At 39.0% G+C, this 27,972-nt stretch overlaps 1 protein-coding gene across 4 annotated transcripts; it reads right to left on the bottom strand.

Moving 5' to 3' along the window:
• Positions 1-1,598: 1,598 nt before the first annotated feature.
• On the bottom strand, positions 1,599-25,858 carry LOC110093942 (tRNA(adenine(34)) deaminase, chloroplastic). 4 transcript variants are annotated; one of them, XM_028701404.1, is made up of 5 exons: positions 23,354-25,858; positions 21,850-23,221; positions 21,673-21,760; positions 2,783-2,910; positions 1,599-2,572 (listed from the first exon to the last, which is right to left on the bottom strand). In XM_028701404.1, the coding sequence occupies exons 1-5, from the start codon at positions 25,752-25,754 to the stop codon at positions 2,299-2,301; spliced, it is 4,263 nt and encodes a 1,420-aa protein (XP_028557237.1). In that variant the 5' UTR covers positions 25,755-25,858; the 3' UTR covers positions 1,599-2,298. The 4 variants fall into 4 exon arrangements, with proteins under 4 accessions (XP_028557237.1, XP_020674668.1, XP_020674669.1 ...); XM_020819009.2 differs by having other exon boundaries at positions 21,850-25,858; XM_020819010.2 differs by lacking the exon at positions 2,783-2,910 and having other exon boundaries at positions 2,406-2,572; positions 21,850-25,858.
• Between the last annotated feature and the right edge of the window lie 2,114 nt (positions 25,859-27,972).

Raw genomic sequence — 27,972 nt, 5'->3', positions numbered from 1 at the left:
AAGTGATTTATTATTTTCCATCTTCATAAGAGTAGAAAAGAGCTCTTCTTTGGAAAATTCAACATTCAAAGAAAGTTTCATGTTTTCGATCAACTGATCTTCAGCTTCAAAAGTTACCCAATTATTTAAAATTGAATGTTTCTTCCTCCGTTTGTTTGGAAAGAATTCTTCAAAAGATAATTGAATAAATTCTGGATTTGATTGTAAAACCCCATTAGAATCAATAATTTGATGAATCATATTACCATTTCTTCTTGCAGTAGCATAAGCGTGAAAAAAAAAGGGGGAATTTTGATCACCGCCTTCCCACCATTATGCTTTAGAACATTGCTTCAACCAAGTAGCAAGTCTTGCAAGTGTAACGTTCAATTCATGTATTTTTTTTCTTGAGTTCAAGTAACTTGATTGAATCCAAACCGCCCATTCTACTTTACTCTTCTTGTAATGACAATATATCTTTTTCTAAAACAGCCTTCAAATTATGCAGATCCTTCAGCTTGCTTTTACTCCAAAAAAATAAGCATCTAAGGGATCTCTTGGTTTTATTTTGAAGAATTTCAGCCGTTGTTCCAACTTCTTGCTTATTCCAAGATTTATTAATAATACCCCTTGAAGCTTCCTAAGAACACCAAACATTCTCAAATCAGATTGATTTTTTATTATGACAAATAGTGTTGTCTAAGTTAAGACATAATGGACAATAATTAGAAGCAACTCTAGATAAATGTCTAATCACCGCAACAGGAATTTTTAATAAAGCATTAGAATTTAAACAAATTCTATTCAATCTTTCCCAAATATGAGCAAGACCATTTTTATTGTTACACCATATATATTTTGGATCAATAGAACCAATATCATGATAGTCATTTTAAGTAATGAACTCCATCTCTTTAGAACCTTGAGCAAATAAAAATCTCTTTCCACCTTTCTTTTCATTTTTAGACAAAATGCAGTTTAAATCTCCCCCAATAATACAAGGATTATCATTAAAGTATATTCTTCTAATAGCTTCCATAAATGCCTTCTTTCATGAAGATCCTTATTAGCATAGACAATAGAAATGGTCCAACAAATGATGCATTAATTAGATGAATTTAAAACAGTAAAAGATGAGATGCTATTTTTCTATAAAGTTAAACTACCACCAGAAGTTCCTTTAGCAGAAAATGAAAGAAATTCCAATCTTCACCAATATTTCTTCTAACTTCTTTATTATCAATGGAAACTAATTTAGTTTCCAAAAAACCAATGAAAAAAAATACTGTTTTCAAACACCAAAATTCTCAGATAATGGGAATCTTTCCCTTCTTCTTAGCTCCCCAACAATTCCAAAATAACAAGACATTAAGAAACAAATGGGTATAAGGCCCCAGCCCTCTCCTGACTTCTCTACTTCTCTACTTCTGCTTCTTAAGCTCTCCTTAATAGGACCTAACATTCTTAATTCTTTACTAAGTTTGAACTAATGCTGAGAAGATTTAATCGAATGTTTTTTCACCACACTAGATCCAACAGTTATTTTACAATCCCTGCTACCATCAACATTTTCTGAAAAAAAAATTATTGAACTTCTTAGAAGGGTAAGACTTTAATACCTTAACATTCTTGTGGATCAAACAGAATACCATTCTTGGAAGAGCTCGCATCAACAACAATTGGAGTATTAGTTTGAACTGGAGTTACTGAAAACATTATTCTCGTTGCTATCAGCAGGAACATAAACTTCAGTATCATCATTAGGAACTTCTACTTCATCAATAACTTCAACTTCATCAGAATAGATTTTTAAAGCAGCAGCTTCCATACTTTAAAAAATAATAGCATTATTAAGAACATCTTCAACTATGCGTTGTCAGCCAATATTTTAACAGCATTAGAACGTACTACCACAGCTTCAGAATTTCTGTCAGATTCTTCTTTCATTTTTAATTCACTTTGAATCATAACCTTATCTCCATCATATATTTTAGCAACTCCAGAATCGTGATTAGTCTCAGCATCAAGATTACTTGTGACAGCATCATTTGCAAGAGCATTCACAGAAACGTTATTCTCACATACTTTTTTCAGCTTCAATTCTTCAAGATCCAGAACTGGTTTGCTAAAATTACGCATCATTAAAAAGAAGTTAGTACTGTTAACTCAAAATATGAAGAACTAAATAAACTACATCAGCAAGTAATGTAAGTACTGCTTTGCAAAATAAATATGATAATAAATTAACTAGACTACTTATAATTATTCATAATAGTGTGATTTTAATTTACAGATGAGATAAAAAAAAAATTGCAAATGCTACAAGCAAAACATGATGCAGAAGATGTTATGCAGCTTGGAAAAGAACTTCGTTGGGCGATTTGATAATGGAAAGTATGACGGTGGTGGTGAAGATTCGGGCCTCTTATCTTTTTTCCTCCTGAGCTTGAAAAACTGCTGCATAACATCCCCACACTCACTTTCTAGGACCCCTCGTCTTATTATAATCTTTGGGTGGAAAGGATGAACAGGTCCAACCATCTGGCTTGGAGGATTCATGCTATGGCTTCCTCCATCAACCCCAGGAAATAGCCTGTATAGGCAGCCAAAAAGGAAATAATCAAGATAATGGACTCACAAAGACTACATAGATATTCTATACAAGGTCAATATTCACACACAAAAAAAGTTAGTTGTTAGCTGAAGTGGCCTGCTTCATTCCTAAACTTCATATAACAAACATTCTATATGGTACACGTATGCTTTGGTGCATGAAAAAGACTCTAGTTTAAGATGCACGGACCTGACCCAACTGCCATCAGCTCCTAACAATCGATTGGGAGCTCCCCACACCACTGTATCAATTCTCGCTTGAAGAATTGCACCAGCACACATAGGACACGGTTCAAGTGTAACATAAAGGGTTGTTTCCTTCAGAGTAATAGGAAAAGAAAAGTCTGAGAAAAACTATACAAAAATGCCTTTAAATTTCTATACAAGAATGCATACAAGGAAAAAAAAAAGAGAAGGATAATAAAGGATCAAAAGAATTAAGTGTTTAAAAAAAAAAAAGATTGCATTAATTATAAGACAGTTTTCTTCAATTATGGACATAGAAATAGTTATTTAAAAATAGTTCAGTAATTTTGCAGCAATTTATCCATCAATCATCATCCATGTTTTCATTGATCCGGACTCTTGTCCAAAAGTCAAATTGAGACGCTGATATACATAATCATCTACAACGACATGCTTGCTTGCATGAAGTACGAGTTGGTAGAGATTTCAATGATTTATCATACAAGAAATCCACTATAGCCTGATTGGGAGTGGCCCGCCAAAAGATCAGTTTGTTTTTTCAAAACCAAGTATTATCATGAGGATTACCTATCTTGCAAAGAAGAGTTTTTTCAAAAATAAACATTATAACAAGGAAAACAACAAGCTAGTCATATTCAACATGAAAAGAAAGACTGCAAAAAAAAAAAAGGATTTTTACATACCTAACACTTAAAGGTTTCTTATTTACTCATCCAACACCTAAACTTGCCTATTTACACTCATACCACCTAAAATTTATTTTGCTTTCTAAAATACCACTTCATCACCATTCCGTCTTCCACTGCGTCAAAACCCTCCCGATAGCACAAACCCTCCGACTTGCTATTTCTTCGCAAGAAACTCCAAGGGCCTTATCTCATTTCCTTCTCTCTCTCGCCGATCGCCAACCCTAGCCGACACCGCCGACTTTCCCTAACCGTTCTCTCTCCTTACTTAGCAAGGTGAACTCTCCCCATTCTTCTCTTTTCCTCTTCCATATTCTTGTGTTTGCGTTTGCTGCCTATTCGGGAGTTTCTTGTGAATGTTCAGGATAGATGAGTAAATTTTTACGTTTAGGATTTTAAAGACAAAAATACATATCAAGAAGGAAATCTATAGAATCACCTATCAGCTTAAACATGGATTCATTGCTTAAAGGGGATATGGATGGAGATTCATAAGTGGATTATTGATTTTTCATGGTAAAAAATTTTGATTGAAAAATGATTTCATTCACACAAAAAAATTCATAGCTGATGACAAATATTACTGAGAACATTTTGGTGATAAGTCATTATCACTTCTTCCACAAATAAAAATCTTCTTCTTCTCAATAAAGAAATTACCTTCTTTGGCCCTTCATAGCACCAGCGTGGCAAGATGAGCCTCACTCTGATGGGAAGGAGAGAAGGGGAGATAGCTGATCAGAAATGTTTCTCATGCGCGAAAACCTTGTTTTCGCGAAGGAGAGAAGGGCATCAACTCCGTCTCTCAAAATGGAGGTTCTATTCAATGCGAGAGAGCTGCTCCGAGAGCTATTTCCAACGCAAAACTTTGTTTTCGCGAATTGGTTTTGACTGAGCAGACGGAGTGTTATATTTGATGAACAGCAGGTATTTACGGTGGTAAAATAGTAAAAACTAAAATTTAGGTGTGAGATAAGTAAATAGAGATGTTTTAGGTGTTAGGTATGTAAAAATCCCAAAAAAAAGGAAAGGAAATGTTCAGGGAAAAACAGAAACAGATTCTTTAACTGCTGCCATCTTGTATATAACGGATTAAACACAAAGCACTTACTTTATATCTATGGAGGGTACTTCTAAAAGAATATCTCAATTGTTCATGGCTCTTGCAAATATTGAGATAGTTTAAATACTGCTAGATTCATCAATTGGCATGCCCATCTTTAGTTTTCTAAAAAGCAGTAGCGGGGTTCCAGTACCAAATCCTCACTACAAATCTGAATCAAATTTGTTCAGATTTTAAATGTATCTGTTAAATCAAATCAAATTTCTTACCTAAATTCCAACCAAATTCATTACAAGTTCAATCAATTTTCTCATATCCATAAAACTTAAGCTGCTCGGATGCAGGGAAAATTATTAGGTCTGAACACCGGACGTATATCTACGTCCGGTGTCCAATAAAATATTGACGTGTAGAATGTATACGTATCCACGGAATTTTAAGTCAAACGCGTCAAAAGCGCAAGTAAAACGCAGGTAAAGTGCAGTCAAAGCGCAAGCAAAGTGCAGCACACGTGGCAAATTTTAAGTGGATATCCGGACCTAAAAATAGGTCTGGTGTCCGGACCTAATAATTTCCTCGGATTGCAGTGTATTTTTCTCTAGAATTGCTCCATACACAATCGGTGGTAAGTCTTTGTCCAGAGAACGTCAGGTCTTCTTTGGCCAAAGAATGTTGATTGGAGTATGGTCGATGGTTGTGGCTATTGACGGTTTGCAGAAGAAGCTCAAAGAAACCCAGGTGGTTCACTGTGTTTGGATGTCGATAACAAATTCAAAGCTACAAACTCAGAGTTGTGACGAGAATATCAACAACTCTCTGTTGACTAACGAGGATATTAGGGCCATTGGTAGATGAAAAGGGTGGGGTGGCTTACAGCTTCTTGTTTCAAGGATGTGTTGTGGGCTCTTGCACGTGGCTGGAGTAGCAATAACCCGTAGCTAGTGAGAGTGGCCAGCTGGTGAGGAAAGACGCAACCAACATGGAGCAACAAAGACAGAAGGCTTGTCAAATCAAAGGAGCCGTAACAGGAATGACTACGGCTAGGAGAAGGTAATAGAAGGAAAACCTCAATATTATTTTTCTTAAAGGGCTAATGTTGGTTTCTTAGGACAGTAAAAAGGGAAATCAGTTGGGTATTTTGTTTCACAAAACAAAAACAAAAAGGAAATAAATTATAAACAAAACATTTTACGAACTTTTAGCTACTTTAAATCTTTTGCATTCAAAATATGTGATAGAGAGTGAAAAATGTGAAAGGAAAAAATTGAACTTTCTAAAATGATAAAAATTTCTATCAAGCGGGGGGGGGGGGGGGGGGGGGGGGGGGGGGGGGAGAGAGAGAGAGAGAGAGAGAGAGAGAGAGGGGAAAAAGATGGGATAAAGAAAAAGGGAAATGTATTGAAGAAAAAAGTGAGGAGAAAATTTGTATCCTATATATGAGCTAGTGGAATAACCATCTAATTGTATGCCCGCAGATGTAGGACAATTTTGCCACTTAAAATAGTTCTTGATTCTTCTTTTGTTGCGTTCTACTTGGTGTATTTAATTCCTATCATGATGTCCGTTATTGCTCTCATGCATGCAGTCGTGCACTACTCTCCAGCATGTGGAATCAACGTTGGACTTGAGGTCTTTGTAGCAAAAGTGGGCACAATGTCATCCAAGGAAAAGGGTGAAAATCTACAAATTCAATGGTAAGGATTTTGGGCACAAGAAAATGCAAAATCGAGGATTTTCTATACCAAAAAGCTAAATTAATCTCTACTTGGATGAAGCCCACAACCATGAGTCAAGAAATTGCGATCTCTTGAACAAACAGGCTTCATACTATGAACGATATAGATAAAGAATATTGTCTTCAGTATATTGTATGATAGGACTACAACAAGCGTGATTAAAGCTTTGCCAGATGCTTTAATTTGCGTTGTATCATCTCTAAACAAAGTTGCTCCAAGAACTAGGGCAAATCTATTAGGAAATACTTGCAGCAATCGGCTGAAATTAGGAATTTCAGCAAGATAAAAGCAGAAATTGAGAGAAATTTGGTGACAAAACACTAGAGAAATTTGATAATTGATGAAAGATGGAAGAAAACAAACAAGATACAATAGATCTTCAATTCGAGAGGAAGATCTGGCTCTCCCAATCTCTGGCCGACTGTGTGGTCCTCCTAGAATAAAACAAGGGCCGGCCCTAGTTTTGGTCAGGCTGGACCGGTCCTTGTGTCAGCTGGCGTGTAGTAACGATGCTTCACCCTCTCGTATGGCTCCCAGGTAGCATCATAGTCCAGTAAGTTCTTCCATTTTATCAGAACCTCCTTAGTCCCTTCTTCCCCCTATCGGACCCCTCTCAACTCCAGAGGTTTTAAAATCACCTTTAAATCCTCTTTTAGTGTCGCAGGTAACTTTGAGCTAATTGCATGATCCCCAATAGCTCTATTTAGTTTTGACATGTGGAACACTGGATGTATAGCAATGGTAGAGGGTAATCTCAAGTGATACGTCAATGCTCCAATCTTCTCCAATACCTCATAAGGGGCAAAGTGCCTGGGGGCCAGCTTCTCATTCCTCCTGTTGGTGACTGTCTTCTATCTATTAGGCCGCAGCTTTAAGAACATCCTATCCCCTACTTCTAATGGGATATCCATCATGTGTCCATCCGACTATTTCTTCATAATTTGTTGTGCACTCAACAGGTGCCTTTTCAATTCTTCCAATATCCAATCTCATTCCTCCAAGTACTGCTCTACTGAAGAGATTGGTGTGCTCCTTTGTCCAAAATGTACCAAGTGTGGAGGGTCTCTTCCATACAACACTTTAAAAAGAGTCATCTGAAAAGCTGAATGATATGAAGTGTTATGCAAGTACTTTACCCATGATAGCCACTTGGCCCACAGGCAAGGTGTCTCTGAAGCAAAATACCACAGGTAAGTCTCTAGGCTCCTATTTACTACCTCTGTCTGTCTGTCTGAGAATGGTAAGCGACGTCCCTTTTTAGAGCTATTCTCTACAGCCTGAACAACTCTCTCAAGAAATGTATGAGAAATACCTTATCCCAATCAGAAACTATCGACTTTGGAACCCCATGCAATATGACCACCTCTCTGATGAATGTTGTCGCAACTATCATTGTCATGTAAGGGTGTTGTAAGGGAATTAAATGAGCATTTTTTCTTAACCTGTCAACCATCATTAGAATCACTATAAACCCCTCATATCGGGTAGTCCGTCTAAGAAATCCATCATGGTCTCCTCCCATATTTTATCTGGGAGAGTCAGGGGTTGAAGTAACCCTCTTGGAGCCATAGCAATGCACTTGTTTCTCTTGCATACCTCTGTTAGACTGGTTTAGCAAGTCCACATGGGACTGGCTCAGGCGGAGAACAGGCGGAACTCTTCGCCTATCACGTAGGCCGATTGGACCGCCAAATCTAAGAGAACTTTTTTGGAAAGATTTGTGAGGGAATTGGGAGGAAAATTTGAATATAGGGACTGTTTAGGGATTTCCTTTTGATTTGTATGCATTAAATAGTTTGTTTTCTTAGGGTTAGGGGATCTTGAATTTGGCTGAAATTTAAGACCTCTTAGAACTGGGTTTTCTTTTGGGCTCTAGAGGCATCTAGAGATTTGGGAGAGATCGATCCTCCTCTCGAATTGAGGATCAACTGTATCTTGCTATTTCTTGTTTCTATTTCATCAAATAATACAAATTTTCTACTGTTTTCTTGGTTTTGTGTGAATTCTTGTGGAGGATTTTCGCTATTTTTTTAAAGATTGATAGGAATTACTTGCGAACTCAAGTGCTTCCTATAAAATTGGTATCAGAGCAAGTCTTGGGACCATTGGGGGATGATTTCCTGAAATATCAGCGGCAAATTTTCATCCGAAGGAAGGAACGTTTGCTGATTTTTGAAACGAAACCAGAATTCTTTTATGGTGGCCAAGAAGGTAGACGCGCTGGAGGAATGTTTGGAAGGGAGATGAATTAGATAAAGACGACGGTGGAGGACAAAATTTCCTCGATGGAAGGGCAAGTAGCTGATTAGAAGATGTTGGAAATCCATAACCAATCAGTAGTTTCATGGGTGAAAGGATTGGAAGGAAAGAATACGAATTCTGAAATTCGTAAGAATGAAGACGAGGTGGAAATCGTAGAGGGAGAAGGGAGAAGACCCCATCTGGATCCTTTCTAGAGGGAGGATTAGAGGTTGTAGGTTTGGGGAAATGCGTGGGTATGGAGGGCAGGAGCAAAGGGGTACTGATTGGGAGCATAAGGAAATTATGCTCGCCGAGTTGTTGATTTTGAAGGGAGAGGAAGATTCAAAGGAGGGTATGGGAATGAAAGGGAAAGGGAAGATCGGAAGACTTGGGGAGGGCCAAGCACTTGGGAAGGGGAAAACTATGGAGGAATAAGGGGAAACAGGGGAGGGGGAGATCAAAAGGTGAGGAAGCTGAAGATGCCAATTTTTAAAGGGGAGGACGCTTACGGATGAATCTACAAGGTGGAGAGGTACTTTGCCATCAATGGGTTGACGGATGAGGAGAAACTGACAGCAACATGCTTATGTTTAAAGGGGAAGGCGTTGTCCTGGTTCCAATGGAGGGACCAAAGGAGACCTATATGAAGCTGGAGAGCATTCAAGAACTGTTTATTAGAACGTTTTCAAACCGATAGGGGAGAGATATTCTATGAGCAGTTTTTTTCACTGGTTCAGGACGGATCAGTGGTAGACTAACGTGAGTGGTTCGAGCACCTAAGTCAGTCGGATGGAGCGATTATAAGAGACTGCATTCGAAGGGAACTTCATTAAGGGCTCAAGGCAGATATCAGAGCGACGGTGAAAGATATGATGCCTCGTGACTTGGGAGAGGCCAAGAAGTTGGCACAACTGGTAAAAAATCAGAAAAATCTAGAGAAGGGAGCCAGATGTAGCAATTCAGGGGGCTCTTACAGCACGACGACCACTCTTTTAGCAACCAAGGGGCCTACATCAGGCAACGTTAATGAGACTGTCAGGGAGAATCCAGCAGGAGGAGGAAGTGGGGGGAACTTCAAAAGACTGATGGAGAGGGAGATGCAGGAGAAGAGGGTGAAGGGACTAAGCTTTAGATGTGATGAGAAGTATACTCCAGGGCACAAGTATAGGGATCACACTATTCAGGTTTTCACTGTCTGTGATGACGAGAAATCTAGGGAGGGAGGTGAGAGTATGGGAGAGAGAGAGATGGAGGACAAGCTACATCTAGACATGATGGTCTCCCAGAATTTAATGGTGGGACTCACTCCGACATACAATAAAGGTGAAGGGGGAAGTAGCAGATAGGGAGGTAGTGGTATTGATGGACTGTGGGGCTATCCATAATTTCATCTCCAACCAGGTCGTGGACCAATTGGTGATGACATTGGTGGATACAGGGTGTTATGGAGTAATGATGCGTATAGGGAATGTGGAGATGGATCAGGGGATATATAGGGGAGTAGTGTTGACCATATAGGGGGTTAAAAGTGAGGGAGGATTTTCTCCCACTAAAGTTAGGGAGCACTGATGTCATCCTGGGGACGAAGTGGCTACAGACCTTAAGGGACACCAAGATCAACTGGGGAGCATTGACGATGGAGCTGATGCAGGGCTCACCAAAGCTATGATATCACTTAAAACCAAGGTGAGGAGCAAAGAAGAGATGGGGTAAGGTTATCTAATGGAACTACATAGGCTGGAGGAAATCAAATTGGAGGAGGGCGGGCACACTCCTCTTTTAGTACAGCCATTGATTCAGCAGTTTAGTGAGTTTTTTCAGCCGCATCGGAGTTTTCCTCCTCTGCGGAAACATAAGCATACTATCATCTTGAAGGAAGTAGTTTCGCCTCTCAGTGTTCATCAGTATCATCATCCCCAAATTCAGAAGGATGATATCGAAAGATTAATTAAAGAGATACTAGAGACAGGAGTTATTCAACCCAATATCAGTCCATTTTTCAGTCCATTGCTACTAATCAAGTGCTCCAACAACAATTTCCTTCTTTCCACCTTGAGGACAAGATTAGACCAGTCCAGTCGGTCCACATGTGCCCGGCTATAGCGGAGAACAGGAAGAACTCACCGCCTGTCGCATAGGCGGATCGGGCCGCAAAATCCAAGGGAACTTTTTTAGAAAGATTTGTGAGGGAATGGAGAGGGAAATTTGAATGTAGGGACTTTTTAATGATTTCCTTTTGATTTGTATGCATTAAATAGTTTGATTTCCTAGGGTTAGGGGATCTGGAATTTGGCTGAAATTTAAAACCTCTTAGATTTAGGTTTTCTTTTGGGCTTAGCGGCGTCTAGAGATTTGGGAGAGATCGATCCTCCTCTCGAATTGAGGATCAACTGTATCTTGCTATTTTTCATTTCTATTTCATCAAATAATACAAATTTTCTATTGTTTTCTTGGTTGTGTGGATTCTTGTGGAGGATTTTTGTTGTTTTTCTAAAGATTGATAGGAATTACTTGCGAACTCAAGTACTTCCTATCAACCTCACAACTAGATACCATCTGCTCGAGGTCCCCATGCATCCCCTTCCAATATAATTCTGCTACTAATCTCATGTCTTTTGCACACCAGAATGGCCCCTAGCAGCGCTCACATGGAATTCCTACAGCAAATGGGGAATATGAACTAAGGTCATGGCAGCACAAACCTCTCATGGTACAACAGTCTCTCCCCTTCTAGAGAATAGCTAGGGTGGCTACTCTCATCCTTTAGTAGATCCACCCAAATCTCCCTCAACCCCTCATATTATACACTCTCTTCCTTAATAGCTGCCCAATCCAACATTGGTGGTACCAAAACTACTAACTCTTGGAACTTTTCCATGTATCTGGATAAGGCATCAGAAGCTTTGTTCTCTAGCCCTGACCTATATTAGATCTCAAAGTTATAGCCCAACAGCTTGACAGCCACCTCGAATGTTCATTGGTCACCATCCCTTGCTCTAGCAAGTATTTCAAGTTTTGCTGGTATGTTCTGACGATGAAATTTCAACCTAACAAGTAAGGCCACCACTTTTGAACAGCCAATAAAATAATCATCAATTTCCTCTCATAAACTGACTTCAGCCTAGCTCTAGCTATCAACACTTGGTTGAAGTAGGCTATGGGTCTATGATTTTGCATGAGTATTGCCCCCAATCCATATCCTAAGGCATCAATATCTAACACAAAAATTTGGCTGAAATGGGGTAGGGCCAAGACTAGGATCGTGGTCATGACTGTTTTCAATTTCTCAAAGGCCTGAGTGGCTGGATCTCCTCACAAAAAGTTGTCTTACTTAAGTTGCTCTGTTAGAGGCCAAGTTATAGAATTGTATCCCCTCACGAATCTCTTGTTGCAACCAGTCAATCCTAAAAAGCCCATCATCTCTCTCAAGTTCTTAAGTAAAAGCTATTTCAACATTGCCTCAATCTTGGCCTCATCAGTGACCACCCCTTTCCGGGATACCACATGCTATAAGTACTCCACACTAGCCTTTTTTCCCCTACTAGCCTATGCAAAACAACACTTCTTCAAATTGACCCGCAACTGATGCTCCTGCAATACTTCTAAGACCGCCCTTAGATGCTCCAGATGCTTCTCACTGGACATGCTTTACACCAAGATGTCATCAAAGAAAACAAGAACAAACTTCCTGAGGTAAGGTCGAAACACCTTATTTGATGAGTGGCTGAAAATTAGCAAGGGAGTTGGTGAGGCCAAACAACATCACCAAGAACTCATAGTGTCCCTCGTGTCTACTGAAAGATGTCTTCAGAACATCTTCCTCACTCATCTGAATCTGATGGTACTCAGACTTCAGGTCTACCTTTGTGAATACCGCCGCTCCACAATGCTCATCTAGCAGCTCATCTATCACTAAAATAGCGAACTTGTTTGGCACAGTCTCCTTATTCAACATTCGATAGTCCTCACAATATCCCCAATTTTCATCCTTCTTGACCAATAAACTAGGCTAGAAAAAGGCCTCATGCTCAGCCTAATGATCCCTCCTTCCAACATCTCCCGGATCACCATCTGAATCTGGGGGTAGCGGTAAAGCCAAACACTGATTAGTGATAACCCCTCCCTCAACGTAATGGCTTGCACCAGTACCCTATGTGGCGGCAACCCATGAGGTGGCTGAAAAACCTCACTGAATTGCTATATAACCGGTCGTACTGAAAGAGGGATATCGCCCCTTCCTCCCCTTCGATCCCCTCCAAACTCTGTAGCTCCAATAGAAATCCTCCTCCCACCTCCTACATGGCCCTTACCATGGTCTTTAGAAACACCATGGCTTTAGAGATCCCTATATCTCCCCTAATCACCATCCTTCTCCCTTCCACCATCAACTCCATTGTTAGTGTCCCCCAATTCACCTTGGTATCCCCTAAGGTCTACAGTCATCTCAAGCGCAGGATGACATTAGTGCTTTCCCAATTTCAATGGGAGAAAATTCTCCCTCACTTGGATTCCCAGTATCATCATGACCACTCCCCTACACACCCCTCTACCTGTCTCAATCTTCCCAATCACCATCATTACCCCATAGCACCCTGTATCCACTAGTTTCATCCCCAATTGGTTTACAACCTATTTGGAGATGAAATTGTGGGTAGCCCATTGTTTATCAACACCACTACTCGTTATCTGTTATTTCTCCTCTCACATTCATAGTGTGATTCGTAGTGAATCCCACCACTGAGTTTAAGAAGACCTCAGTCATATCTATATGCAATGCCTCACTCCCACCACCTTCTCAACTTCCTCGTCATCACAGATAGTAAGAACATGAAGAGTTCTTTTCTTACACCTATAACCCGGCTTGTACTTCTCGTCACATCTGAAACATAACCCCTTTGTTTGTTTCTCCTACACCTCCGCTTCAGTGAGTCACTTGAAGTTTCCCTTGTGTGAACTCCAACACTCTTCTCCCTAGGTGCTTCTTTATGAAAGGATACTATCTAAGTTATTGGTGCTAGAGTTATAGAGGTAATCCTATAGGCCCCTCCCACGGTGCTGCTTATACTGGCCTTCTCCCTCCTATATTTTTTCTCCACCCTTTGAGCAAGCTCCATCGTCTACCTCAGCCCCATAATTCTCAGTACCCTAAGCTCTGCTTATGTCCTCCCTGAGCCCCTTCATGAAATTCCCCTCCAATTTGTCCTCAGAGATTCCCCTCAGCCTCCCCAACAACAGCTCAAACTTCTATGGTACTCCATAACTGTCCCCTCCAAAGTTAAAGTATAGAACTGCACATGGAGGTCTCCTTTCCGAATGGCTCAGAAACGTTCCAACATACACTCCTTAAATTTTCCCATTAGTAAATCAGATAAAAAGCCTCCCTCCATTGGAATCAGGCTAGGGCTTCCCCTTCCAAACATAGACCCGCCGCTATGATTTTTTCCCCTTCAATTAACACATTGATAGCAAAGTAACATTCTACCAGGTACACCCAATCCTGAGCATCCTCCCCTTTAATGCCCCCAACCATGCCCTCCATTCCACCTCTCCCCATGCGCGGGTAGTATCCCAAAGTGTTCGACCTCCCTAATCCGCCCACCAACAGAGTCCCACCTTGCGGTCCTTGAAGGAAAATACTCCAATTCATCATCGTCCTCCTGAATCTCTTTTCTTCTTAGTTCCACCCAAGAAATCATCGGTGATACTTTCGACTACATCTCAAGCATCTTTTTCATCATATCTTCAAAATTTTCAAAGCAGTTCTTGATGGTTGATAGCCTTCCCTCTACCTCGAAATATTTTTCCTCTACTCCGACCTTGAGTTGTTCTATCTCGCCTTACAACGCATCCATCTTCATTGCTACCATTAATTGGATCTAGGCTCTAACCGTAAAAACAATGAAAATAGCTTATTTTTCCGCCCAAGAAAGCGCTTTGATACCAATTTGTTAGGAAATACTTGCAGAAATCAAAATAACTTGGTTGAAATTTGGAATTTCATCAAGATAAAAATAGAATTTGAGAGAAATTTTGAGGCAAGATACTAAGAAACTTGATAATTGATGAAATATGGAAGAAAATAAACAAGATACAGTGGATCTTCAATTCGAGAAGATCTGGCTTTCCCAATCTCTGACCAACAGCCATAGCCCAAACAAACCTAAGAGAAAACCAAATTCAGCAAAACATAACATAACCCTAACCCTAACCCTCCCCATCTATTTAGAAAATACAAATACAATGATAACTACTAAATAGTCTCTCCCAATTTCAATTCCCTCCATATCTGCACCCTCATTAATTTTGCATTCAAATAATGGGCCCCACAATAGAGGACAGCGCTATGTGGTCCGCCTGGAATAAACCAGGGGTCAGCCCTGATTTTGGGCCTGCTGGACCGGTCTAACAAAATCCCAACTTATGGTTTGGTTCATACCATCTATGAACATATTTGCTCTAAGAACTTTGGAGAATTCTATTAGAGATGTCATTTGGATTGAAGAGGGAGTTTTATTGTTTTAGGGCAAGCCTCCATAAAGGAGGAGCATTCGTTGGCCCTCAAATCAAGGAAAGGGCTTTTACTTGGTATTAAGAAGCAAGAAAAGTTGGAATATCAAGTAATTTTTTTATTAATGCATAAAGAAAGTGTTACATCAGTAATATATTAATAATAAAAAACCTTTCATAAGAAATTATACCGAGATGCTAAATATCTAACTTATTATGGTTTTTCTATCCCTTACGAGATACATAACAAGAAAGATATACTTAAGATATGAGGAGCTCATTGCTCTTTATGAGATAAACACCAACAAAAAAACCCTTGAGAAATTCAATCTTATCGTCAAGATGATGACATATTTGGCTCATTGGCCATGTTCATTATGGGAAGATTAGTATTTATATTGGTTTTTGCACCTGGTATGGCTGATTGAGGGTGGCTACTTGAGGAAATCTTCCTCTTAAATTGACTTAGCGATGCTCGTCCGAGAGCTCATTAAGGGCGTGTACTTCTAAGATTAGTATTTTATTTCCTCAGGTAAATTTCACATTTTGCTAATTAAGAAATGAAATAAGGGTGCAAGGGGCAAGTGAATTTTCTAAATCAAATGACCATGATGATGGCAAAAAATTAGGGAGCGCAAGAATGTTATTCCTCAAGGATGTCCAAACTGATGTGAAACAAAGTAGGAATTGCGTAAGAAATTTATAAAGAAGAACATGAATTAAGCAAAGTAACAATAAACTAATGTTTCACCATATGAGGTTTAGAGAATTTAAGGATATCAATTTTGTTATGGCAATCAGCTACACAATATAATCACTAGAGCTTAAAATAAAGTCAAACATAAACATAAACTTAAATGCTATAAACTTTAAATCCACCATGTAACATTTAGATAAGTTACCTTGAGTTTGTCTCACTCTCGCTCTTTGAAATGTCTTAGTGGAAAGAGGATTCAGCAACCCGAACGATGCCACCAAAAGAGATAGGATGCCAAATGCCTTGATCCACGGAAAGGTCATTGTCGGAGGAGGTGCGAATGGATGTCTGACGATTTGCCACTATCCTGAGGTGATGCAGACAATCAAATAGAAAAACCAAAACGGAGAACACTAAGGTTTGTTTGGTGTTGGCTTGCTAAATATTGAATTGAGAAATGTTCTACTAGCCATTGGGTACTCCGTTTTGGTTTTTATATTTAGTTGTCTGCATCAGGAGGGTAGTTGTTCGTCAATAGTCTTAGCTAAGTGGAATAGGATACGGTCGACGTAATCGTCGACGGTGTCTTCTATCTCCTATTCGGGGTCGAAGAACGGCGATTGAAGAATATCTATCTGCCCTTGAGAATCGTATGCAAAGTCATGATCTACTTCAGGATCGGCCATGCACTAGCAAGAAAGTTGGTAGGGATGATGGTCTTCTTCTTCTTCTCTTGGAATATACCTCATGAGAGAAGAAAATCTAAGGGGAGGAAGAAGGAGAGAGGAGTGGCCAAGGGAGGGGAAGGGTTAGTTTTGCAAGGTTAGGTTTAGGGTTTGGGATGTGGCCAAGCAACTAATTTCTAAAATTAATTTCAGATTTAGTTAAATAGGAAAGGGGTTTGAATTTTCAAATTTGAATCTCAATTTCAAAGGAGGAATAATGGGAGTAGAAAGAGAGGGGGAGAGGTTAAGGGGCCGGCGGCATACATGGGGAAAGAGTGAGAATTGAGAGGGAATTTAAAGTTTCCTAATTCCTTAATCCACTTTAGGAAGAGGATAATGAAATCAAATCTAATTTAAAATAAAATTAGACTTATTTTTTGAAACTTTCCTAATTTAGATTGGTTAATTTAGGAGTGTATGTGAAGTTCAAATTGAATTAAATCCTTTCTCAAATCATTTAGGTTAATTTAGGCAAGTACTAATGATGATTGAAATCATCATTAAGAGGGGTAATAAAGTGTGGCCAGCAGCTATGACAGGGATTGGGAGAGAGCGGCGGGTTGTGGGCTAGGCCGGCGGCTATGGGTGGGAGAGTAGTGGGGGTCGGCGGGTAGGAAAAGGAAGGTCGGGTTGGGGCTGGTGGTTTGATGGGAAGAAAGGATGGTCGGGGTTTGAGGTAAGGTGGAGAGATGGCCGATGGTTGGAAGCAAGGGACGGAGTTGAAACACGAGCCGGGGACACTTCCGACGACTGGTGGGCATTGCTTTGCCCACAACTTGGGACTTCACCACTCAAGAACTCACAAGCTCTCAAGAGAATCAGAAATATTTTATTAATCAAGCATTAACCCTAATAGAAGACTAAGGACCTCATATATAGGCATCAAAAGAGAAAAGAAAATTAAAGACTGAGATGCCATCAGGGCTACAACTCAAACTAACTACCCACAGGGGTAAAATAGGAAAAATTGAAATATAAAATAAACAATACATAAAATGCATCAAAAGTAAAGGCTCCTAATAGTGGCCGTCCATCTCCGGTGTCATGTGCCAAAATCTCCTGTTTATGTCCTCATCACAAACAGTTTTCACTGATGATGTTATTTGATTGAGCAAAAAAAGTATCCCAATCAACCTACACAAAGACATTGTTTGATTGCAATGGTGCAATCCTGCAATACAAGATGACATTAAACTTCCTCTCACTTCTCTAAATCCATTATTTTTGAAGAATTTAAGGCTTAATTTGAGACATCTTTCTTATTGTTTATTAAAACAGTTTTTTTAGTTCAAAATTTTTTAAATTAGAAAATTTTGTACTAAAAAGTTATTTTAGAAAACAACAAAAGCTTTGTACGTTATCTTTATCTTAACAACCATAATTTTTATCAAATGGCTGGTATAGTTGTCATCCCTCTATAAGAGTTACTAATAGAATAGTTGTCCCATCCATGTCTATTGAATTATTTGCAAGTCTATGTAGTTATCTTGAGCAAGGCTGAAGGTTTCCATGCATAAACCCAAAGTTCATAAAGGTAGAGAAAAAGAGGGCATCAAACAAACTATCATTGTCCACCAACAACATCCCAATGGCGAGTAATAGAGTTTAATTGAGGGCATTTTTAACTTAACGATAATCTCTTTTTTTTTTTTTTGGAACCTTGGAATGTGAATGGATTTCTTTCTTCAAATTCCTTAGAGAGAAAGTTGGAATGCTCCCAATTATCAACTCATCATTCCCTTGAAAAAACAAAAAAGTAAGATAAGGTAGTATTTGTGAGTGTTGCTGCCAAAAATTGACCAAAAGCATATTAGCCATCACAGTTCAAGCAATCAACGGGTATAATGGAGGTACGGGAATAAGAATTTATTGAAATATAGCATAAATTTCTTATTGAGGAGTTCATTTGCAATAAAAAGTCCTCCTTAACGCTATTCTTTGAATTTTTAGTTATAGGGTTAAAATAAGAAAAGCTATTTCCTAACTTGACTAGTATATCATGTCAAATAATCATTGATAGATGTAGTCAAGGAGCCCCTCTAGTCATTACAAGGTATGACCTATGAACCCTAGCCTTTAGGTCATTACTTCAGACAACCTATCTTCCTCAAGAATAATGGTCTTCAGAAGCATAGTAAAACCTTGATTGGGAGCCTATTGAACATTGTCAAATGATGAGTACAGAGATGACACAATTAGATGTGCCAGAAAAAATATGTTGTGTTTATTGCTCATGTGTTCGCATTAAACCCTGTTGTTGGTTACTTGTTTGGAGCCCTACTCAATATGAATTCTATGCAAGATACAGCAGAAACCACGATGCTTATCAAGTGGTTACATCATAAACCTTTGACAGGTGATAAGTCATATAAGATGCTATGGCAGATTCAGATCTACATTGGTCCCCTTACTCTCAAGCCCCTTTTTGTATTGACGAACTTGAGTAAATTTCACATTTTTCCCCAATTTATTCAACTTCTTTATATTTCTCAAAATCTAAAATCTCACTTTTACATGAAAATTGAAAGCGATAAAATGATTTTAATATGAATTTAATCACCGTGAGAAAAAAAGTAGCAAATGGATGACAAACTTTCATGGTCCTTGCCTTCTTGATCATAATGTTATCCAACTTCAACAAGGACCATCCTCATTGGTGATCAGATGACAAAGCTATTTTTGCTCCAGATCCTTCTTGGTATAAGATTTTCTATTTCCTTGCATTGATGCAGAAAAATCCTTGGGATTTCATTTAATCAAAGCATTTATTACCCCCAAGTCAACTACGGATTCTGTCAAGCCTCACCCATGCCTATGCCAAATTCCCCAACATGATTATCCTCAGCTTTAACAGTATAACTAATGAAGATCCTCGTCGCGATGGTCCACCTGTCTAAGTTGCTTCCTTAAGGTGTTAAGAGATGAGCCAATAAGGAGGAGGCGCTGCATGAACAAACTACTATCATTGTTGCCAATGCCTGAGAGGCTAAAACTCAAGGGAAAACAGATTAACTCTAAATGAGAACCCTTTAACATGAGAGATAGATGAGGTCATCCATGCCCTTTTAAATAGGTTGGAGGACAATGAAAAAATATTAGATTCTTAGCGAGCAATTGCCTCTTTAATCTTCATACATTTAAATTAACTGCATTCATTTGAGATCTGGGTGCAAGAGTTGAAAAGTGGAGCAATGTTTAAAATTGCGTATTCGGGTATTGAGGCGTTTTTCATTCGTGAGACGAGGCGTAAGCCTCAAGGCGTTTTGAGGCGTTAGCCTCAAAATCAAAAGATTGCGTAAACATAAAATGATAATTTTTTTATATACTAATTAGTGAATAATATAAAATATAAAAAAGCATAAGATATGAAGTGAAATCAAAATATCTCAATAATAAGACAACATGAAATATAATTCAACTCAAGATTCTATCTTTCCCAAATCCCACTATTAACATATAATTCCAATTTCCAAAAATAAATAGCAATGACATATCACATAAGAACTCATAAGTCATCAGCACTATAATCACTAAGGGGTTCTTCATTTGAATCATCATTATGGTGAATTGCTCCCTCCCCTTCCTCCTCTCCTATAGAGTCCAATGTCGGACTTTTACTTCAAGATTTATGTAAGTTTTAATATATATAGCGTGAGGCGTAAGCCTCATGCCAGTGAGGCGAGGCGGGCTTCAAGGAGGGCCTCAACTAAGTTGAGGCGCAAGCCTCATAAAAAACTCGAGGCGTAAGCATCGAGGCATTTTTTACTGGAATTGCGCAAAGGCGGACCTCATGACGAGCCTCATATTGCGCAATTTTAAACCATGAAGTGGAGTTAAAATGTTGAAATCTACAACATGGACCTAGTTATATGCAAAAATAACCGACCCCTATCTTTACTTCATTTGCCTCCATTCTTACTCCAGCGAGCTAAGAGAGGAGAAAATCCTGGAAAGTTGGACACTAACGAAGATAGAGTGTCTAGGCTTCCACAATGGTTCTAGATCTTGCATTGGATTAGCACAAGTAGAAATGTTTAGAAAATTAGTGCTAGAAAACTATATCTAAAAAAAAAATATTCAACAACTAACTAGGTAATCAAACTCGATTAATGCCTGCACCTTGCTACTGTTGCATTAGTTATTCACTAAACAGTTCTAAAATTATTATTTTGGATACTTCTTTTTACAATTTGCAGTTGAAATTGAAGAATGAAAATTATTTTCTTTAGAAATTTGATAGAATTAATGTGGTAAGGCATCCAATGAAGGGAATAAATGCCCAAATATTCTGATAATACAAGAAAATAAGTTAAATTGAAAGAATCCCTAAGAAAAATAGAAGTTCACTTGTATATTAGTGCAAACGAATTTGGAAAAGTAAATTTAAAACCTCAAGCAGCAGTAAGCAGTAATGAAAGGACATTGATGACTCATAAGACAGACCAAAAAAACTGAAGTCTAATGATGAATAATAGAACCTCATTCCTTTCATATAATGTATTACTGTCAGCAAGCAAATCAAATTGGATCAAATAGCAAGGATATTTGTTTTTAATTTGTACATGACCGAGTATGACAGAAAAAACATGAAAATCACAAAAATTAAATATATATAGCCCATATGCTGAAAGTTAAGATTTGCTACCATTTAAGATGTAAAAAGATAAATAACAGCACGCAAAAGGTTGCTATTATTGCTGAAACATATACCATATATAAATGGATGATGCATGAGCATTTAAGGTGTAGTGTATAAGCTCAAATAATGGAGTCAGTAAAATATGTTATATAAATGTGGAAATGCAGCACGACTTCAAACTCAATGTGGAAATAACTGTACGAGGTTGAGAACATAAAACAAACTTCATGCATTATAACCTACACGGAATATGTTCCATATTTGGGATTGTAGCTTAGTTTTCCTGTGTAGCAAATATAGCAAAATAAAAATCCCAACTTATCACCGAAGCAACTAACATTTTCATAAGACTCACTGACCTCGTTCAAGTTTGAACATTAAGTTATCTTAAGCATCTCTGACCTAATTTGTAAGTGCTAATCTAGCAGTTCATTTTGTGAGAAATAAATATGAAGGACAATATAGGAAAGCTTAAAATAAGTGTCATGGAAACCACACAATTAGTAACAGTTGAGAATAAGTCTATGAGAAAAGAATCTTATCAAAATTATGCATGAAGGTGCCAGGGAAGACTCATACAGCAAGGCGCCAAGTTCTGAGAAGATTAGAGGCTTCACGGATACAAATCATTTCAGCATGTGCAGTTGAATCTCTCAACTCTTCAACCCTACATGTATCAAGCCCATAGTTTTGGCTGATTTTTATCCTCTATAGATTAGAATTGGGAAGAAAAAGAATGTTCGTTAAGGCACTTACATATTGCAGCCACGAGCAATGATTTTCCCATTCTGCACCAGCACAGCACCAACAGGTACTTCCCATGTATCAGCACCCTTCTTGGCTTCCAAAATAGCTTCCCTCATGAAAAGCTCATCAAGCTTTTTCTGTTCATTTTCTCGCTTAAATGCTTCTTCCCACTCACTAAACTGCTCGCTTAGAACTTGCTTATTCCTTTGAAATTTCCTTCGCTTTATCCCTGCCTCGTTAGTTCCACCAACTTCAGGGAGCTTCTCACTGAAAGGATCCAATTCCAGCTTTGGAATGCTTCCAGGCCTATCAACTTCTTCAATATCAGTAATCCTAGGTAACGCTGAATTAACTGTTGATGCTGAGGGTTGCACAATATTTTCCAAACTAGAACTATTACCTTCCCCTACTTGTGCAGCCTCTGTCAGCTCTGCACCTGATGCTTGAGTTATACCGGATGAGAAACCTACCCTCAGCACAGCAGCTGGAAATGATGAAATTGGTTTCAACACTTTCACCTTATCCCTTACTCTTGACTCGACATTGTCTACAATGGAAGGCGATGCGGTATCAGATTTTGATGCTGGTTGCTGCTCAACTATCATAACACTAGAAAGAATATCTTGGTTTGATATTGAATGCGGTGGGCTTTCTGCCTCTATTGATGAGGTAGCAGTCCTGCTGGCTTGTAAGCCACCTATCATGAAATCTGATGGGATTGATGAATTTGTTTCTATCACTGTTAACATATCCCCTTCTTTTGATTCATTAAAACGAAGTTTAACTGATTCTTTCAACAATCCTGGTTCATTTACCAAGCCAGTTTGTTTTGTATTCTGGGGCACATCCCCAGCCCCATCCTCCTCTTGCCCAGGGCCAGAAAACCATGCATCGCTGCTTAAAGACTCATTTGATGAAGCTCTTTTATCAGATTTTGATGTTGAACTGTTAGAATGTCCCCGCAAAACCCAACTCATCCGAATTATATCTACAACATATGACCACAAAGATCTGGGAGACCTCCTAGTGATAGCAGTTTCTAGAGTAGGAGTTGTTAAATCCATTGCTCCTGATATTGAAGAATTCTCTTCAGGTTCTTCTGCATTAGAAGTTTCCTGAGAAGATAGGACTTCGACACCCCACATCTCATCAGAGGGACCCCTCATTCCCGATCCAGATGAAGACAATCTCCTGCCTTCTTTGATGCGTCCGCCATCTCCATACCTTCTGCTCTCAGTGAGTTCACCGACTTGCATACCAGCAGTTGCTTCACTCTCTCTCCAGCCTGTCTCTTCAATTTTAAATCTAGTAGATACATTAAGCTCCTTCCCAGACTCTTTCATGGGCATTATTTCCTGTTGTATCTCTTCAACAAATTCATCTACATGGGAAGCAGAAGATTTATCTAATCGTTTGGAAGATTCAATTTCATCGTGAGTGAAATGGAAAATACCATCCCTAACACTATGGCTATCCGCTTCAGTGTAACTTTTAACAGAATTAGAAACATTACCTAAGCTTCCAGTTGAAGCTATTTGAATAGTTTTATACTGCGAGGTCTCTCCCAATAGAAGGCTACTATGCCTCTCCTTTCTTTCTTGAGTTAACACTATAGAGGAGGTTTCTGCTGAGGAAGTTTCATTTTGATTCTCTATTCTTGAAGTTGCATGAACTTCGTTCCAACCTGGTTTTCCTACTTGAATTCCAGCAGATATATTGGTTGTCTTTCCCGACTCATTCAGAGCGGTTACTTCCTTCTGTAGCTCGCCAACAAAATCGACTGCATGTGGAGCAGAGGATTTACCAAATTTTCCGGCAGAATCATTTGTGTCCTGTTGGATATTTTGGTAACCAATCCAACCAGCATCATAATTTAGTTCACTGTAAGGTGGCTGAGAACTAGAAATACCGGTTACACTCACTGTTGAAGTAAGTCCCATTGATGCAGATTGGGAGCTCTCACCAGTAAAGGAGCTTCTTTTTATCTCCTCTTCTCGAGACAATACCAATGAAGAGGTTACGGTTGAGTAAAATTCTTTTTCTTTCTCTATTCTGGAATTATAGGCCTCTTGCAAGTTAGAAATCCTTCTGTTATTGCTTCTTGTAAGATCGCACTCATTACTATCCCTTTCAGATTCCATTCTTGCATCATACAGAAGATAAGCCTGTTTGTTTGCTTGGTCCTTTCGCTCTCTTAAGCTAGAAACCGGATTTGAAGCCAGAAGGGTGTCATATTCTTGTGGATCAACTCTGTTCACTGGAGGACTCAATGAGCTGACTGCATTGACAATGTTATTTGCATTGAATCTGGCCATTTCAATCTGATCGTAACATCCATCATGCATTTCTACCTGGGTTCCCTTATCTTTGGTAGCAGGAATTGAACTTTCAACAAAATAGGATTCAAACTCCATCCCTCTTTTGTCTCTGGCAAGGGAAAATGCTTCCATGTTGTCAGTATGAACTTCTGAAACCTCGCTAAGCATCTTTGTTTTTCTTCTTGCCTCATCATGCTCTAACATTCCTCTATGAATCTGCTTTCTCTCACCTCCTCCCAACTGAATTGAATTCCCTTCCATGATTATCTTTTCATCTCCTTCAGATCTGTTTTGGACAGACAAATACATTTCCGTATTCACCTGAGATCTTTTATTTATGGAAACATGACTTGAATCCTGAACAAAATTAGTGATCGCATGACTTGAATCCTGAACCAAATTAGTAATCGCATCCATTCCCATGGAACTTCTGTCACCAATACGTGAAGCCCTCCCGAGGTCACTAGACTCGCTACCATGAAACAATGAAACCTCGTTAATCCTCTGGGTGTTTCTTCTAGATTCATCTTGCTCTAGTGCTCGTCGATCATGGTGGATTCTTTTATCACGAGACACCTGAGCTAAATTTTGCTCCAAGTAAGCTCGTTCCCCCCTATCTCTGGTACTTGTCTCATTAAAATCTTTATGCGGATAAGCGGCACTCTGAATATCTGCAACTTTGCTTTGTTTCTCTGAACTTCTTCTATGTTGATCATACCCAGCCAATTGATGATCCATGGCATTGTTTTGCCGCGTAGCAGAAGCTGAACTCTCCCCTTTCTGAATCTTCCTCACATTAGCTGCAACTGAAGTTCGCTTGACATCATCCAACTGAAGCTCAGATATTCTCGCAACCATCTTCGATCTTCCGTCTGACCCACTTTCTCTGATATTCACTTGCTGAGACAAATTGGCCCTCTGATCAACCTTCTTCCCTACATCCTTAACTCTGAATCGCCTAAAATTATCATTTCTCTTCGTAGAGTCATCGTTTCTTGAATGAAGGACAACATCCCTCTGCGAAGAATTACGCCTCTCTCCCCAAGGGTCATCAACATTCTGAACTTCCTCATCCGACACATTGACCGTATCAAATCTGGTATCTTTATTTCTATAACCATAACCAGTCAGGGATTCTCCACCAACGCTTCTCCTTCTAACTTCATTAAGTTCGGAATCGCGAGTCAAGCTCGACCCATCACTCCAAGAGGAGCATACCCCCGTTTTTCCTTCATTTCGCGACATCCGGCGCTCACCTTCAATCGATTCGACATGGATTTCCCTCCTCCCTTTCTTCCAGAGCGGTTTCCCCAGACCGGGAAATCTCTCGGCCGATTCAGCCAAGAGCTCCGTCATGCTGAAATCACGAATCCCGTATAAAACCCTAACCCTCCGGCGGCCTGCGTGGAAGGGGATTTTGGAAGGGATCGGAAAGTACAAGCCGAGGAGGTGCCCGGCGAGGATGCGAGAGCTTACCGAGAAGTGGCAGCATGGACGGTGGCAATAAAGCTGTTGATCGTTGGGGAGCGAAAGGTAGTAAAAGGAAAGGGAGCATTTGGACCTTACGTCTAGGGTTGCAGCGGTGTAGCCGTACATCGGTGGTGGTAAAGATTGGGCCGTCAAAGGGAAGCGAGAGACGGAGAGGAACAATACTGAGTGGGCTTGGGTAAGCTTGCTATGATTGTTTTTTTTTTTTAATGAGAGGCACTATACATTGCACTAAATTATTTCATTTATAAAATTGTTATTAAAATATTAATAATGATTATTTTTTTAATATGGCATCATTTTAATTTAAAATTGACAAAAGTGTTACATATGATCATCAGATACCCCGTCCAGAAACAAATTAAGACATCGGATACCATCGGATTCAATCAAAATAATCAAAATAATATTCTGATGTTATTTAAAGATTTAAGTATTATGTGAAAAGATAATTAGTTTTATCTGTTGATTATTGTTGACATCATTATTCGAGGTCAATTTCCCCGGAATCGACTCTAGTACCTAGGTTTTCGTAGCCTAGTGTAGATGCCGCACCCGTAGGATTTCTCTTAGGTGGACGCTCATTGACGTAGCATCGACTCAAACCTACCACTCAATTCGAATCAAAATCAATTCACCAATCGAAGCAAAATTAAATCAAATTGACTAGACTCTAGTTCATTTTAAATAACAATAGCCACAGTTAGTTCAGATTGATTCGTCACGAGCCAACTCCATTAATTATATTAAATAAACAAATTTAAATTGATCTATTTTAAAAATGTTCATCAATTTTATTTTAATTTAAATTTATCAATTTTATTGAAATAAATCATTTATATGTTTCAAAATATTGTTAAATATATAACCAAAATATATTCTAATAACTATCTCTTAATCTAAAATTCAAATCTAGAGTTGACTTAACCTAAACCTAATTTATGGTTAGATTAAACCGGTTCAAACCTTCCCATAATCTCTCTCTCCCTCACTCTAATTTGTGAAATCCCCCAGCCTGTTACTCTCTCTCGGTTTTGCTCTCTCCCATTCGCACGAAGCATCCCAACAACCGCCTCTCTCCAGTTCAGAACCGCTCCCTCTCCCCTCTAATTGGCGAACGGCTCCTCTTCTCCTTGAGTTGGAAACTGCTCTTTTTCTTACTCTCATATTTCGGAAAATCCATCTCCCTCACGACTCTCTGATTCGCATACAGAGAACGAAGCCTCCTCCCAATTCGCCTCTCTCATTCGCATGCCTTCAGCCGAACGCCCTCAGCCCATCACCTCCAGGTATCGCGTGAAGCCCAGAGAGAACCACCTCTCCATTTCGAAAACTCCTAAGCTCTCATTGGTATAAGTTCGTCGCTTCTCCCTCGATCATCTCTCTTGCCGGATCAAACTAAGGGAAACTGCACGAACTCCCTCCTCTCATTTAGTTCGCAAGAAACGACCTCTCTACCTACGGACTACTAGTTCGCAAATCAAGCCCTCTAGATCTCTCTGTTCGTTCGGCCCAGGCGAACTGCTCTCTGTCGCTCTCTATTCGTATAATCCAGGTCAAAATCCACATGCTTCTTCTCTTGCATTCGCACATACAGAAGACTCGCCTCTTCCTACCCTACAGTTTGGAAGCCCCTGCCTCTACTGATTTAGCTTCACCGCCGATCATCTTCGCTGTAGGTAATCCTTTTCTTCTCTACTTCTTCCTCTTGACATTTATGATCTTATTTTTAGAATGAATGGTTATGTCATGGAGGTGTTATTTAGATTTGGATTGGCTTTCGATTTCTTGTGCCATTCTCCATTTTATTCTATTAAAAGAATAGACATAATTCTCTGGATTTCCATATGATGCGACGTATATTTGGTTTGATATAATATGCTTTTCGATACTTTATTAAATCCTTATTTCATATTGATATCAAAATAATTGTAATCTTTAACCGCAAATTTTTTTTTTAATCACGAAATGTTATTGGCCACCATACTTTTCATTTTTCACAATAAGTAGAATCATATACTTATTCAGTTTGATCTCACTAGCATTGTTGTACTAATTATTATTATTTTTTATATATATAAAAAAAAAGGGGGGGAGGGGCTTTTAGTATTTGAAACAATAAGAGTTGTAAGATGTGATGTTTGGAAACTTCATGAGCTTAGTGTTCAGTAGAGAAATATACATATGTTTAATACTATTCACTTTAAATACCATGTATACAAGTTCAATAAGAGAATAGATGGCGTGAAACTTGTATAAGCTTTTCCTTCGTTTCATGAGTAATAGCAAATGCTTGTTAAGAGAGAAGTGTATTTAGTTTGAGAAT

This window comes from Dendrobium catenatum, unplaced genomic scaffold, assembly GCF_001605985.2.
Source record: "Dendrobium catenatum unplaced genomic scaffold, ASM160598v2 fragScaff_scaffold_1686, whole genome shotgun sequence".
In the NCBI taxonomy this organism is placed as follows: Eukaryota; Viridiplantae; Streptophyta; class Magnoliopsida; order Asparagales; family Orchidaceae; genus Dendrobium; species Dendrobium catenatum.
The sequence above is the reverse complement of the archived record's forward strand: the minus strand, read 5'-3'. Positions and strand labels throughout refer to the sequence as shown.

Excerpts from the sequence above, each read along its gene's own strand:
- LOC110093942 (XM_020819009.2), bottom strand. The coding sequence starts at position 25,754 with ATGTACGGCTACACCGCTGCAACCCTAGACGTAAGGTCCAAATGCTCC. Across the intron at positions 2,911-21,672 it reads TCAGAACTTGGCGCCTTGCT|GAAACAACCCTTTATGTTAC; the intron begins GTATGAGTCTTC and ends ATTACTCTGAAG. Across the intron at positions 2,573-2,782 it reads GCTGATGGCAGTTGGGTCAG|GCTATTTCCTGGGGTTGATG; the intron begins GTCCGTGCATCT and ends CTGCCTATACAG.